This window comes from Monopterus albus, unplaced genomic scaffold (genome assembly GCF_001952655.1).
Source record: "Monopterus albus unplaced genomic scaffold, M_albus_1.0 scaffold326.1, whole genome shotgun sequence".
Lineage (NCBI taxonomy): Eukaryota > Metazoa > Chordata > Actinopteri > Synbranchiformes > Synbranchidae > Monopterus > Monopterus albus.
This window is the reverse complement of record NW_018128206.1, coordinates 63,425-79,465: the sequence shown is the minus strand read 5'-3', so window position 1 is coordinate 79,465 and position 16,041 is coordinate 63,425. Positions and strand designations below refer to the sequence as shown.

At 43.1% G+C, this 16,041-nt stretch overlaps 1 protein-coding gene across 2 annotated transcripts in view; it reads right to left on the bottom strand.

Moving 5' to 3' along the window:
• adamtsl3 (ADAMTS-like 3) overlaps positions 1–16,041 on the bottom strand; it is a 63,122-nt gene that overhangs the window by 1,749 nt on the left and 45,332 nt on the right. Inside the window, exons 3-14 of one of the 2 annotated variants that reach the window (XR_002276950.1) lie at positions 12,409–12,536; positions 8,692–8,737; positions 8,306–8,542; positions 7,655–7,781; positions 6,515–6,589; positions 5,564–5,721; positions 3,678–3,789; positions 3,455–3,593; positions 3,322–3,372; positions 3,036–3,240; positions 2,010–2,129; positions 1,795–1,879 (exon numbers count right to left, since the gene is read on the bottom strand). Coding sequence is in view for 1 of the 2 variants with exons in the window: in XM_020624394.1 (XP_020480050.1) it covers positions 1,791–1,879; positions 1,982–2,129; positions 3,036–3,240; positions 3,322–3,372; positions 3,455–3,593; positions 3,678–3,789; positions 5,564–5,721; positions 6,515–6,589; positions 7,655–7,781; positions 8,306–8,542; positions 8,692–8,737; positions 12,409–12,536 (1,515 nt within the window). In the remaining variant the exon portion in view is untranslated. Of the gene's footprint in view, positions 1–1,790; positions 1,880–1,981; positions 2,130–3,035; positions 3,241–3,321; positions 3,373–3,454; positions 3,594–3,677; positions 3,790–5,563; positions 5,722–6,514; positions 6,590–7,654; positions 7,782–8,305; positions 8,543–8,691; positions 8,738–12,408; positions 12,537–16,041 lie in introns of those variants that run through there. The other variant, XM_020624394.1, reaches the window with a different exon arrangement.

The window sequence follows — 16,041 nt, the reverse complement described above, 5'->3', positions numbered from 1 at the left end:
TGTTTTATATGTGCATCTGTAGCTCACTTGACTTTTTAGTGGTCAGTGTTTTTGTGTGTAGACTGTATAAATGAATCTCTGGTCTTTTCTTCTATGTATACATCTCATCCACAACTGGAATATGATTAGTTTAAGTACTGTTTTCTAATGCCAGTCAATTATACAATGTACCAGAGCCACTTTCTACATGGCTCCCTTCTTCTTTGATGGGGCAGTCTGACCACACCACAACATGAGAGGTTAAACCCCGCAGGTTTAGAGGATTCAATATAATTACAGCACAATCGGATCTTTACGAGAACTCAAGGACTGATTGTGTTTTGGACAAACAACCACCAGCAGTTAGATCTCGGAACAGAAAGAACAAATTCACCAAGTGAACCCACAGAAATATTTGTCTTCATGCACAGTTAAAGTCCATCTGTTGGTTCAAAAACAATCTTGATTTCATTCATGGAGGGAAACAACACATTTTTCTGCTATCTGCCAAAGCCCTATCCTCTAATCCTATCAATTAAACATCCATCGGTGGAACTATTTTATTTATTCATGGTGGGGGTAAGGTGAAAATACTCTGGCTATGTTGTAGAACATATATGGATTTAATTTTTCAAGCGGTTGCACAGCAGTGGCTTTGGGCAGGCACAAGGTCCTGGCAATGTAGGTGCAGTAAGTCTAACACAGGAATTTCTTTCTCACATCCGTAACCTGGCAGATGTTGTTGTTGGCTTGGGTTCTGCATATTATACACATATTGATGTGCTTTTGGAGGAAAGACTTTTTTTTGCAGTGGAGCGAAATCATATGTTTTGGCAGCCCTCTCCTTTTCTCTCCCTGTAATGATAAGTAAAAGTAACAGATGTTTTGAAATGGCTAACATGGACGCTAATGCAAGTCATGCAAGACGCTGGGTCGAGTCCAAGCATCGTCCATCTTCAGAATTCAGCCTTTATTAGTCAACAGATACATGAGACGGGAACATCTGGAACATCTGAGGGCTTGCTGAGGTCATACTGGTAGCCAGCAGGTCAACCATCTGCTGTTTCTCTCTTTCACGTTCACTTTCCTCTTTTACCTTAAATAACCTCATTCAGCATATTTATTCCTTAGCTCTGACAATACACACCTCCAAGGAAGCATCGCAACATTACGCTTCAAAAGCATGGGTGAATTTGCCTCGACACAGCTGTTCTGCCATGATGTCTAACGATCGCTTGGTATGCATAGCTGTGAGAAGAGACTTAAACATGTCCATACTTTAAATAGTGTTAGAAAAAAAGACGGGACTAGAGCTGCACTTTTTGAAGCCAATTGAACAAACCTGGCAGTTGACATGAACGCAGCCACAATCCAGTGGTGGTTTTCTTGGCAGCACCGAGATCTGTCTACTTCAATTTCACCTTTAGGTAAATCTTAAGTTCTGCATGATGAAAACTGGGAGCTGACGTTTGCTTCTTCACCCCTGCTGAGTTCACACACTAATTCTTTTACAGAGTAAAGTCCCCTTGATTTTTCCAGTTTTTGAACCCTGAGAGTCATTTAAAGCTTTAGGAATTTCATCTTCCCAACTAATTCAACGCAACACTTGTCATCAGACAGAACAGAATATTCACCTCAGGCAGTAAATTGCACCTCCAAACAGGCTATGTGATCTGGGTGACAGGTGTGTTAGGATTCAGGCGAACTCTACTGAGATTTCCAGAAAGAGAAGCAGTCGACATGCAGGTCTGCCAAAAATCTTTTCTTTCTGAGCATGCTTGTGTTAGTGTAGTTGTGTGCGTGAGTGGCACTCACGTCGGTTCCTCCGTCACTGTGACTTCATCCTCCAGCTCTATGGCCTGCTTATGCCACACAGATTTCGCCTCTACTGGGAGTGTATCTAGAGCAAATCACCCAGAAGACACGGAGGTTTAACATCGAAAGAAAAATACTACTTTGTTTTAGAAATCAGTTTGGTTATTACACATGACTGAAAACTCACCTATGGGCTTGTAGCAGGGCACACTCACCAGACACTCCTCCTTGATGTAGGGTTTGGTGGTGGGGTTGCAGCCTCCAGCGTGCAGTCCCCTGTGATCGATGCATAACACCACCCTGTAGCGCAGCCCCTGACCGCAGGTCACCGTGCACTGGTTGTAACAGGAGCATTAATAAGCGACTGATAGCAGCGTTCACAGACAGAGGGGGTGACATGTTGAGCCCTGCTCCTGTGACCACATCTCTTTGTGTTTGACAGAACTTCTTAGCTTTTGACTCAAAGGATATTAGAAAAGACAGGCCTTCTAAAATCCCTGCAGCTCTCTGCTCAGGAGTGCACTTTGTCTGTCATCTGCCAAAACAAGCATTTATAGGCAAAAGGAAGAATGTGCTAGGTAAACAGCAAGCCAGGTTTTTTAAAGGCTACAAATCTGGCTCCCCGGGACTCAGGAGGAACCTGAGAGGAAGTTATACAGGACATTTATGGTTAATGTGACGGCACGTCTGCCAAACAAGCGAGTTGTTACATGGATCTAAATGCACCTTCCTGACACATAAACAGCACAGAGACTTTAGAGTTTTAATTAAAACTTTAAATGTTTCAGATGTGTTCAAAATCAGGGGTGGTGAAAGACAATGACACTGAGACCAGCAGTGCCTCTTTTAATCACATAGCGAGATTCTGTTTTAATTTGTAAGTGTTCCTATCACATTCATAAAGCCGCGTGATGTCTGAAGAGGTGACAGCATCTCAGGTCAGACCAAGGGTATTTTTGTTTCCACCATAACCATGTTTTTTTTACCCTCTTCTAACTTCATGGGTTAATTAAGACCCGCTGTGGTGACGTGCAGACCACAAAGACAAACGAGCCTTTTGCTAATATTTGACATTCAGCTACAGAGCACAATGAAACATCTATTTATATTTGGTTACTAGACATTTTAGCTCAACTTTCTCAACAGTCCTAATTTTGTGATGCTTTCCAGCACCTCACAAAAGAACAACAAGTCTTTATATCCAGTACAAACCATTTAAGATAAATGTTAGGGGCACCTACTGGTGACCACTCCTGTGCAAGCCAGGTGGGGCAGTCGAAGGTGTTGCAGGGCTGCAGGATGGCTGTCTTGGGAGCATACAGACACTTCCACTCCTCGGTGGGAGTGATGTTTCCATGCATGTCTTCCTCCACACAGGACACGGAGCGACTCTGGATGCCCCTGCCACAGGAGATGGAGCAGGCCGTCCAGGGACTGCTCTCCCATCTGGCATTGTAAAAAGGTTACAAGTCATGAAGCCAATGTGTTGTGTGTCACCATTTTGTCTCGCAGTGGTCGAGCACATACCGAGGAAGGGGGTGGTAGAGGTCATATGGCATAATTTGTTTGTAGCCGTCACTAAAAGGCAGAATCACAGGACATTAGGGTTACACAATCTGCTGCAGACAGATCAATGACATGCTGCTGATGTCTGAGTTACCTGGCCAGACAGGGCTCCAGGTTGCACTCCTGCAGTTTGGGCTTAGGTTTGACATTCTCTGGGTAATAATGACAATACTGGTCCACAACCACCCGACCGCTCCGCAGGTCAAAGCACTCTGCTGAGGTCAGCTGGTAACCTACAAACAAGATAAAGTGAAGAAGCTGTTGGCATCACAGTTTTCAGTCAGTTACTATCAACAGCAGTACAACTACTTGCTCACCTCCACCACATGTGACAGAGCAAGGGAAGAAGTCGGTCTCTCTCCAGCGGTGGATGATGGGCTGGTAGTAGATGTACTGGACCACGCTGTCTGCTCCACTGGCGAACTGCACCTGAACATCCAGCACATTATTTAAAAATAATAATAATAACAAATAGGCTAACACGGGTTCAAACCATGGACACATGTTCTCAGTAAGAACAGTCTTATAAGCTCAAATCAGTCAAGACAACTTGAAGCTTTCCCCTAATTAGTAACAGGCCATGTCCTCATTTCATCCACATTCAGATAGCTTTGCATGGTTCTGTGTTTGATTGACAGCTAGTCTTTTTCGCTCTCCTCTTTTGGCTGACAAAACCTGTGGCTGGATATTCCTAGATCTCTCCCTTGGCACTGCTTGAAGATCTGAGACTGGTGGGAAAAGGCTGACAAAAATGAAAATATAGTAAATTTGTTTGCTGACAGTGCCAACACATGACTGAAACATACTGGAATGTGTTTAGATACGTTTTCACACGCAAACATTGTAGGGATTTCACATTGTTCTTGTACCTTCAGGCCTCAAACATACTAAAGAAATGCCCAAGGACATATTGTATGTACAAGGCACGTAACTCAAACTCCACTGCCACTCATTCACATTCATGTGTTTACAGTGGAAAGACTGTCTGGCAGCTTCTTAATATGATTATCCTCTTGTCCAGATTTCTTCCAGAGCGGTGATAGGAACTGGCCACGTGCCTTGTAACAGACTAGAAAATGATGCATTTACAGCTTCTTGGATTTCTGTCTCCTCAATTGTTATTTATTGTGAGGCTTGTTTTATGAGAGGGGAAGTTTTCACAGGCCTTTCCTCGTCCACGGTCTGTATAATTTTTATTGTCCACTCATGGGTCTGAGAATGTGTGTGTCATTCTTTAAAAAAATCCTCTGCTGCTCTGTGTTATGTTAAAATACGTAGGTAAGAATTTGACATGTGATAACCAGACACAAGATAATTCTTCTTTCAAAGCTTAAGACTCCCCCATAAATCAAATACAACTTTTATCAGATGTTTACATTTACACCATACAGTACAATTACTGTCTCAGCCAAAAACATGGAAATTGTTTAGTATATACTAATATACACCACTAGATTTGGAGCTACAAATGTATGTGCTGTTATTGTAATGTGTGTATGACACACTGCTTCAGAAACGTGTTGTCCCTCAGAGACAGCAGGCAAGGATTTGCTCTGATATCTGTAAAACTAAACATACAAAATCAAATCTGCTTTGAACTCTGCACGATACAAAGAGTTCACCAGGAGTTAATGGAAATAAGAACCTGATCAGAGGCCAGTTTGGCTGGGACATGCTCTTTTTTTTCTGAGCTTTGCATAGCTAAAACCACAGTTCTGCGTTAAACTGCAGAAAAGACAACAGAAACATCCCCGTGATGTCAGCTGCTCAGTAGAGGGGAAACCGGCTGGGGTCGTCTGGAAGCAAAGCCTTTAGAGCTGGTCTGAAGGCCACTGGTTGGCGCTACCTGGTAAGAAAGGTTTGTGCACCCAGTCCTCTTTAGATACCAAATACTCCATGTTCACTAGCTAGTTGCTAGCTTTGAGTGAAGGATGTTTGGTGCTGGGCAGGGAATGTGTAACAGGTTTATCAGAGCTTTTTGGCTGAAAACAACTGCCAATGCTGGCAAACCAAACGATACAAGTCGTAGGCTGTAAAACCAACAGCTGAAAGACGCTAAAATGAAATGTTACATAGAGGTGAGGGAACCTGAAGAGTTGGGTGATATTTCAGTGGGTTTGCCACTTTGAAAAACTTGTTTCACCCTACACATATTAAACTGAGCCATGTATAATGTGCAGCTTTAAGTCACTTGGACTCCTACTTTAACAGTGAAGTCAGCTCCGAGTGGGCCAGTGATTCTCAGGACCTCCTTATCAGAAAGTTTCTGGTAGTCCAAGGTGGTGTTCTCCAGGTGGTACTGGCCTGATGTGTCTAAGACCAGCTCGTCCTTCGCCCCTTGCAGGGTCTTACTCTCCACATCTAAAGAGGGCACAGAGCAGAGCACTAAAGCACAATGCACACGTCATAGCCGGGATGAGGAATCTCCACCGAATTTATCATAATAATCATTTCATGTTTCAGCCGTAAACAAAACAAGATGTAAATAAAATGTCAAGATATTCAAAGAATGACTCCTATTTATCTCTGGCCTTCAGTCTGATCTGGTTACACACAGAGTGGCTGTTGCATTTGGAGGCAGAGAGGCTCACTGTGGCTCGCCAACACCACGCTGAGCTTTTCCACTGTTTGCCCTGACTTCACCCTCGGCCTAACAAGGTCTCGTGTGGTTCCAGCATGGGCATTTAAACAAAAGCAACAGGGAAACAAGTACTAACCGGCAGCAGCCGGCGTCTGCAGACAGATGGTTACAATTTAAGTGCCCTTGGTCAAAAAGAAAGTGAAAAATGTGTCCATCCAGAAAAACAAGAGATCTTGGCCCTGCTCAAGAAACTATCTGGAGCGAGGGATCGGTACAGAGACGGAACATTTGTTATCGATTTGATCCAGTGGACAGTTTTATGCCAGTACTTGGCCATCGATGATCTCTGCTTGGAAGCCTTATATCTTCTTAGAGAGGTCTTTAATAATATAATATATTTGGCCATTATCAGGCCAAATTGATTAGAAAGGTTTATTGGAAAGATTCAGCAAGTACAACATAAATAATGAGAAGGTAATACAGTTTACAGTGCAGTATTTGGTGATAAAAAAAAACTGCCAACTTTAAATATCATGTTGGATGGAAGGGCACCCTGGACCTACCAGGACTTACACAAGTGATCCGGGCCTTTCAGGACGAGACGTACATGACGACTCTTATAGGGGATGATGACGACTGTATCCTCAGCTTGAATGAGACAGACAGTGGGAGAGAGAGCATGAAGAACTACCTAATCAGTACTTAATTATATAAAACACGACTAAATCAATATAAATACAGCTGGTAACACAAATACAGTCTGACAACAGAGGATCTGACCAGCATGGTGCCAGGCAGCAGAACTCCGGGGTGAGAGTGCACAGACAGAAAGTGATACCTAACTATGCTAATACAAATAATAATGTCATTCAAGAAAAGAATTATATGGCCATAAACACCAACGGCACACTTATTAAAGAGGCCAAAGTAAGGCACTAGAGAACATGAGACCATAATGCCTCTTGGAAAAAATGATCATGACTGTGTATTCTAGAGACACTTTTTGAATGCGAGTCAGTTGGAACAGGTTTCAGTCGTCAGTGACGTCGCACTTTAAGATACTTCCACACTGACCTGATCAGTGGTGCAGTAGTTGCTGCCTGGCTGAAAGCTGAGTCCAACCTAGATGACAAGTTGTTCTGTCAGACTTTAAAAAGCAGTTTTAGAAGGAACTTCTCTTTTATGGGCTTCTTTGGCCACGACAGTAAAAGCTCTTCTCCAACTGGATATTTTGGGTCAGCACACCCTGAGCCGCGTTTTATAGTTTGAGACTAAATATAGGTTTACATTGTAAAGTTTTCTCATTCCACTGTTGTCAAAATGTGTAAACATCTCTGCAACACACTCCTGATCAAGGCTGCTCATCTTGTTCTGTGGTGAAGGTTACCAAATTTACATTCAGATTATTTAAACAAAATCTAAATCTCAAGTTGAGACTGGTCTCTCTCTCCTTTTTTAATAAAGAAGAAATGACAAAAAGGCTAATATCCAAAGTGTTCGCCAGCCACCAGCCTCATAAGTCTTGCCATCGAACTCATTCCATATGTCCGTGCATTTGTCATTACAGCGCCTGTGATCAGCTGAAGTGTTTGTGCGAGTGGGACTAATGAGGGCCAAAGACATAAAGTAAAATCAGTGTAGTTACATTTAAATAAAAGAAGTAATTGTGTTTACATTGGAAAAACCAAATCTGCTCAAGTAAAGATTCTTTACTTTTTCCTGAAGCATGCTGGGATTTGTAGTGTCCCCGCACAAGCCGGCAGGATGAGCCATCTCCACTGCAGATGCCACAGTTGTCCTCCTTTGCTGTGCTCCCCAGCTCATGATCACAACCTACAATCTGTGACAAACAGGGAGAGTAAACGGCAGCGACGATACCAGACGCTCTCTTTCCTGACTTTCTTCAGAAAAGAAAACAAACAAACAAACAAAGCTTGGACATTGCAAAGAAACAAGTAAAAATGATCCCAGAAAATGAACTTGTGTCATTGACTATTAACTAAAGTCCCGTACTTTGTTTGCATTAAGATACACTCCCTTTGAGCTGCCTGTGAGTTTTTCTAAAAATAAAAAAAGTCCCCCACTGTTCACTATTAAATCTGGAACCACTGGTTGACTGATGGAGTTTTTCATAATTTCTGTTATTAACATAAAAGCAAAACCACAATGGGAGTCTAACTGCGGTAAGAGAGAGTAATAGTCTTTGTGTGTCTGGGCACACACGTCGCCAGGGGACATGATTCAATTAACTGGGGAAAAATACATGGCCTGTGATTCAAAAGCTTAAACTCAACTATTATTCTCAGTTGGTATTCATTTGCAAAGCAGATGGGATGTTAACAGAGTCCCAAGTCCTTCTCCTACCTGGCAGACTCCACTGATACACATGTCCAGGGATTCGGTGTAACAGCGAGTCCCATCCAGCACCTTGGGAGCCAGCTCCACTACAGCACCCGAGCCCTTGGCTTTGCACTTGAGGGCACAGGGGTTCTCTGGGTCGTTGTACACAGGCAGCCACTCGTGGTACTGCCCCTGGTAGTGCACATCTGCATAAGCTGAACACTGCTGAGCACGGAAATCACCGGCATCCGGAGGGCAGTCCTGAGGGAGACACAGAAAAGAAAGCCTGAGATCCCAACATTTCACTCCTCAACCTTGTACCCTCGTTAGTTCGCTTCTATCACACTGAATTCTCAATTTCAAAACCACTTGGAAGCTTTATTACAAAAAACTGACTTTACGAAACTTACCACATTACTGCATGTGCGATATTTGATATTCTGCCCTTCACAGGTCCTGCAGAAATAAAAAACTGAGCTGGATGAACTGGCTTTAGGATGAACAAACCACAGTGTGCATCACTGACCTGTCTCCGAGGCAGCTGGTATTTCAACCACTGACACCCATCAATTTTTAATCACTGAAATGTGAATGCAATCCTATACTGATGATGCAATAACCCAGAAACATGGCATCTGTCATGTGCTTGCAAAAAGATTTAACAACTTAATCCATTCAGTGTGACTGTGCATACATTTGGGGAGGGTGTTGTGGCTGCTGTGCTTTGCATAGGAACACTGGTATAATACAAGAAACAGAAATACTGTGTCAATAATGGGTTAATATAAATTGAACATCATTTGGAAGAAAGGGAAAATTGGAAACAAGTATCAATAGGTACTAGAAGAACTAAACTACACTGAGCAAAGCCCTCTGAGCATGTCTGCTGAACAGCTTGGAGCAGTTTGGATCACAACTTTTTCCGTGACAGTCTGCTGTAGTGTCTGTGCACAAATTACAGAGCTATCCACTTATTGAAAATTAGGATTCCTCTGTGTTTTGATGCCGAGTGATGATAAACCACTGACGGTAACTATGATTGGCCAATTATCCAAGACTCCAGTGGAAACTAATCAAAGGCTATTCTTTTGAGTTTGGGAACATAAGAGGAATTCCTGTGTCATCAGCCCTTAGCTAATATGGAAACATGATTGGAGGCAACGTTGCAGAGTCTGGGCTCAGTGTTGAACAAGGGTTTAAGGAATTTGATGATATTATTCCAGAGAGCAGAGGGAGTGGACGTGGAAAGCGTGGCATGGCATGAACATTAGACCCAGTGGTGAATCCAGAAAGCCCCCTCTGCCAAGCCAAACAGCAGGTCACAGGGACTAAACCCAAACAAGGGACTCTTAATGACCAACGGAGGCAAGTAGCAAAGATCGGGGTCAGTGTGAAAAATCACACTGGGACAAGCAATAAATAATCTCGACACTTTACAAAAAGAGGCAAAGGGAATAAAACAAATTTCCTATTTCATTTCCTTTTGAGTTTGGAGACTACAAAGGGGAAGCAGAGGTCAGGCTGGGACTTGGGATTCATCATGGCATCATCACAAGTTTGGGAAAAACAGCTTGGCTGAAAGATCAGAATTCCTGTAGCACAGAACTCGTAGAGTATGACCCTGCTCTTTTCTACCAGATAGGCTCATCAGCTAGATACACGCAAGACTACACATGGAGTCCAACTACCATGCCAATAATTCTCAGACAAAGAATGAACTAAAACCTATTCTAACTGTGAAAACTTCATAGCAATAACTTCTTTATGCAGTAAAATTGGCTGGCTCATAATGTCCATGTACATGTCATCAACCCTTCTCACTAGATTGGAAGTGAGTGCAAGCAGGGCTCAGTAACACAACACTGAAACACATGAGGCAAGCGGGCACATTAAAACACAGCTGATAACGTTATCCCTAAAACATGCACTTGCTGTGAGCTCTGCTATTGATTGGCTCAGGAAAATCAAGATGAGCCAGGTCATGAATGTACAAAGGGAAACATGGAGCTGAGAAAGCAGCAGCAGAACAAAGCACTGATCCTGTCCTTTGTCAGGAAATCCACTATAAACACTCCAGCTCCCCTGGGGATGACTCAATGATTTTAGTGACCTCCTGCTCTTTTCTGCTTGACCAAGACTTTGATCTATTGAATATGGATTTTAAAAGCGTGTATTTCATTTGACAAAAAGTCTAATATCTCAAGTGTCTGCAAACCACCACCCTCTTCAATAATAGAGGAGTGCTTTCTCTTGCCGTGACACCCAATCCTTATATCCACACTTGCTTCAAACAAACTATGCCCTTGTTAATAATGGAGCGAAGTGTCTTGTGCGAGTGGAACTAATGAGGCCCAGGCGACCTGTGTTTAGTCTGTACTTAGCATGTGCCCTTTTGGGAGCCGTTTGCAGCAGCAACGTGTCTTAGAGCAGAGTTTTTCAGGTCAGAGAGTTGGAGTGGTGTTGGTTCGAAGGGTGTTGGAAGCTCGTTTCCAGCCTCTCTGTTTATAGAGCCACACAGACACACACACACACACACACACACACACACGAGGCCTTGTGCTGTGCTTTTTAATGACGCTGTTTGATCTGCCACCGACGTCCAGGCCACTGCTCGCTCATTCCCACGTAGCCGCGGGTTGAGGTGGGATTGGGTAGGACGGAGGCTCCTAGCATTCGCTCAGGAGCCCCATACATTACTGCTGCCGCCAAAGGACTCACAAGTTCATGAACACAGCCACCTATGTCTACACACACATGGAGCTCAGACCCCAAACACCTCTTAACATGTCAAGTGCTTTTACAGCCTGACCAAAACATTCTGGGCTGCTGCTGATATCATGTGAGTTCCAGTTTGTCCTGCGAGTTATGCTGAGAGGATGAACAACCAGGGAATCCAACCAGCGCCGGCTCAGCGCTCGCAGAAAACAGTTTAAAAAAGTGACGTGTGCTTTGGCAAAGGACGTTGACTGTCATGCTCTGATTTGTGACAAAACATTTGTGGGTCATTACTGAAAAGCAGACCATTACTGTCACTGATGAATCTAGGATTTATACTAATGTGACCATCTAGACAGATTTAGGAGGCTGATGGGCAAGTGATCTCAGCTGACCCCTCTGGGCTGTTTAACAGTCACAAAACAGTCGTATGTTTGTTGAGCACCTGCACTGCATGGGAACAGAGTGATTGATGAGATTTACTCACACTGTTAGGGACACTGTCTGGATTTATTTGGCAGGTCAGTTATAAACAATAGAAAAAGATTCCTCTTCCACTTTCCCTCTCATGAATCCTAAAGCTGTAATATGGCACTTTAATGGAAACAACCCAACCTCAGTCAGGACTTTGATGCATTAGATAGTGTTTGAACATAAACTGACAAACTGCCCATGGGATGTTTCTATTTATCTGAAGGTCAATGAGGTTCTAACTTCAAATCATACACGTTCAAATGACTGTATAGCCCCTCTGAGATTCAGTACACAGCAGTCCTGTACCCAAACATGTGACTGGTCTTTATATCTCCAGTTCTTATATTAGAAATACTGTTTATATTACTCAGTTTTGGAGGATTAATAGAAATTTGAGCATGCTGACAAAGACAAGAGCAACACTCTGATACTGCTTGCCACGTTTATCCAGTGTGTTAGCATTTTCTAATTAGCATATCCATCCAATACCTTATTGAGATATTTCAGTCCAGCCCAAAGTGGTGGTCCAACCGCTCAACACACCCTGCACTCCTAGAGCCGCTGGCAGTAAAGCTATCTTTTTATTTATTTTTCATATCAACTTGCAAAATATGAGTCCACATTACATACATGGAAAGTTTCTCTAAAACTGGATCAAACACAAGCACAAATCTAGACCTTGCAAATTTGTCTGTGAAGCTCCTTGTGTACAATAAAAGTGATTAATAAAAATGCAATTATAAATTGTAAGATTATTGTAAACAACAACAGCTGGTTTGTTAAATAAGACACAAAAAGTTGCCACACCTTGAAAAACCTAATCTCTCTTAAGAAAGGCAGATATCTGATTCAGTATTTAGAGGAGGAGCAGTGGAGTGTGTCCAGTTTAATCTTCTGGCTAACAGTTATACACAGGCCATACGGTGTAACTGCCTTACTTGGAGCTGAGGCATCGTCGAAGGGAGTATGAGGCTCCTCCTCCACAGGTACGGGAGCATTCACTCCATGAGCCCCAAGCATCCCACAGTGTGTCCCTGTCCTCTTCTGATCGGGCCATCCTCGAGCTCTACACACCAGAGGAAGAGACATGATTTATGGAGGAAAAGAAGCAGAAGTTCATGGGGCCTATCGTAGATGGCCTTGAGCAGCTTCCTGCCTCCCCCCTTTATTATCAGCTCTTTAACTTTGAGGAAGACCTGCTGAGTTCAGTGCGCTGTGCATTGTATGTGTGCAAACATTAATGAACTTCTTATTTCCACTTTGTGACATCATGTGAGCCAGACAGCGTAGCTCTCATTCAGCCCTTTAAAAAAGCTGCACTGCTGCTAAAGCATCTGGACTTAACTCGAGGAGCTGCTGAAAACAAACCCAGAGTGCATGTGACAGGATGAGAAAGGTGGGAAGGGGAAGTAATCAAATGCTGTCGACTTTTGCCACTTTTGCACATTTCCAACATCTGAGTCATCCTTCGGATTATGAAATACGAGTGTTCTCTCGGAGCTCGGGGCCTCACTTGTGTGCCTCTCTCTGTTAATTGCACTGTGCTGTATTTGGCAGTGGGAGCAGGGATATTACTGCGGGGTCCAAAATCAATACTATGAGAAGATGAATTTTGTAAGTGCACGGACAATGTGCATCTCAGACGTACATAGAGTGACAGACACATATGAAGATCCTCTCCACTGCTAACTCCTCTTTACCTCTCAAGGCCTTTCAGATTCGATTTGACTGAACTGACTCACTTTGCTCTGAGAAAGGTGTTTATTTGTCAGACTGGCACCGTCATGTTATGTGGATCATCCATGGCTGCATATGATTTATGTTTGTTTCTCTTGGCTTTACTTCTCAAAGCCCCTTTCAGAATCGATTGAATGAAGTTAGAGAGCTATGCTGTCCGAATACCAGGCCCAGATGAAATGAAAAGGTAATTCAATTGCTTTTGCCATCTAGAACAAGGACAAGGAAGTATCTCACTGAAGGGCTGCCAGTGAGACAGAGACAAAAAAAAAACAAAAAAAAACTGGCACTATAGTTGCCGAATGGCTGAAAACTTGGAAAATGAAGCTTGGAACTAACACTGGGACAAATTATCCACCTCCTATCGCAGCGGGGATACAGTTTAAAAGAGTAAAGGTGCAAACAAATTCAATAACAACATGTGGCATTAACTGGAGGTTTAAAGCCCAGAACTGGATCAGATGTAATAAAAAACTCAACTCAGGGAGTCAATTCATGCTGACGAACCAGCAAAGCATATTTAACAATTACAGACATCCAGCTTTGTTCTGTTTCTGACAGCAACTTGTAACAAAATGTGAGGCACAACAAACCCACTTAGCTTTTACACGCTGAGAACTTTATCTGTAGCACCTGCTCTTAAAATGGTTTATGCCCACCGAGCTGACAACAGTGTTTAGTGAAGTCCAGTCTTCTCTTTTAGATACACAGCCTCGAGATTTTCAAGGGAAAAGTCTGGGTAGGCCAAGCCGACCTCTGTGGCCCCTTTTCCAGTAGCATGGCACTGTGCTTCATCCACAAAGATGAATGGATCTTGCAGAGGAAACAAAGTAATAATAGGATTATTTTCTTTGGGTCGTGGTAGCAAAAACAACCACGCTGCAGGCCTGCGCAGGGGGATGGTGGGTTCACATTATTAAAAGTGCATGGGAGCTGATATAAATGGCTGTCAGCACTGATGACACCTGAGGAACAGCAGAGGGGAACAGCAAGACCTAAACACACAGCCAATGGAGCGTACAGCCAGATATATCGGCCATGGCGCTACTTTCTGCATGGGCCAACTATTTCAATGTCTGGATCCACGGTAAATAAACACAGGCTGTGCTCTGGGCAGCCGGTTAGTGCACCACATTATTTCTCCTTGAAAAGCAGTCAGTGATTTTGCACTTAATTAGAGCTGGGAGCTGTGTGTTGCAGAGCCAACAAGGCTGGTAGAGAACGAGAAGGGATGGAGGCAAGGCTGGCCGACTGTGCTGCTATTGTTCTCAGTGGAGATGGAGGAGCACGAGGCTCCACGAGTCACAGAAGCATCCTGCTGGGATTTGGATCCAATAATCTAAGGTCTCAGATATCCACTTGGAGGCTTCCATCACTACAGCCTCTACTGCTCTGACCTCTTCAAGGTTTAATTTGGATGGTTTCACTGAGGAAGCAGGAACCCTGAGATGACTCCCAGTGCCGCCACAGGCTCCTTAAAAGCTCCGCTTGCACAATAAAGCATGTATTTTTAGAGGTGTATTTACCCTCTGGCTCTTTTACTATGAGAAAAACAGCAATCATATGACCACAAAAGCCCACCAGCTGTCACTTATCTTGTTTTCACATCAAGCAGAAAAGAGGAAATGAGTATATGATAAAGGAGCACTGATCTCCACATTATATGATACTCTGATGGACAGATTCTATTTAAGTCACCTGTCAGCAGCTGAGACTAAGGACATTTTCCTTAAAGATGGAAAATGTGGTGACAGGGAAAAGAAACCTGATGCCGGTGCCTTCTTTTGCAGACTGTGTCAATATACACACGATGGCCTTTTCAGTCGGAAAGACATCCGATATTTGCACATCTGGTAAATCCCTTGTCGTCTTCCCTGCACGGCACTGTACTGTAATGTAACAGGGAGTCCTAACATGCAAGTATACGTTTGTGACTTGAGAAACTCAGAGGAGGCACAGAAGAAGAATCAGATCACCAGCTGTCTTACTAAAGCTGTACTGAGAATCACATAAAACATGGATTGTGCATGTATAAACACAGGACGTCTATTAGAATACACGTTTTAAGAGAAATAATACTGTAGATAAATAAAAGACAAAAGTATCACTGGCTGGAAATCATATAAAATTACTGTACCAAGATAAGAAGAGCTGTCACCAGTAGCTTGCAAGATGAGAAATCTTGCTCCATGCCTTTTAAGAACACACAAGTTATTCGCTCCACTGCTGCTTGTTTTCTGTGTGTGATGCCCTCCTCTGCAGGTCGCTCCGTGCGTCCCGGCTGCCGGCCGTCTGCTCTCTGACTTGCTCCCGTTCTTCCTCAGGAGTAACTCAGGAAGTAAGGGGGGAGGGGGTCTCAGCCCCGTGCGTCTTCAGGTCTAGCACACTATCCAATCAATCAGTAAATGGGCTTTAGTGGAGCATGCTAGTCCAAACAGGGATTTGATGCTGCAGCTTCACACATTTGAGTCATTTGATTTGATTTGATTTGATTTATTCTTTCAAACATGTAAAGACAGTTGATATGTCAACACACATAATTTTACACATATCCAACAAATGCTAATCCAATATCAATTTGCTTATACCTAGTACATGCTTGAATGGAGTAGGAAGAAGTCAGACTTATCCAGTCCTACCCCATGACATCATCTTACCATCATTGGTTTGCAAGCAATAAATGATTCACTTCTACACACACACATATTATACTAAAAAAGAATATAACAGTGTTAACATTCTTACATCACACAAGTGATATACTAAAGAATGGTTACAAAATATACACCACACCCACAATAGTCCATGTAGTTAATCATTGAGCCTGTTCTTGC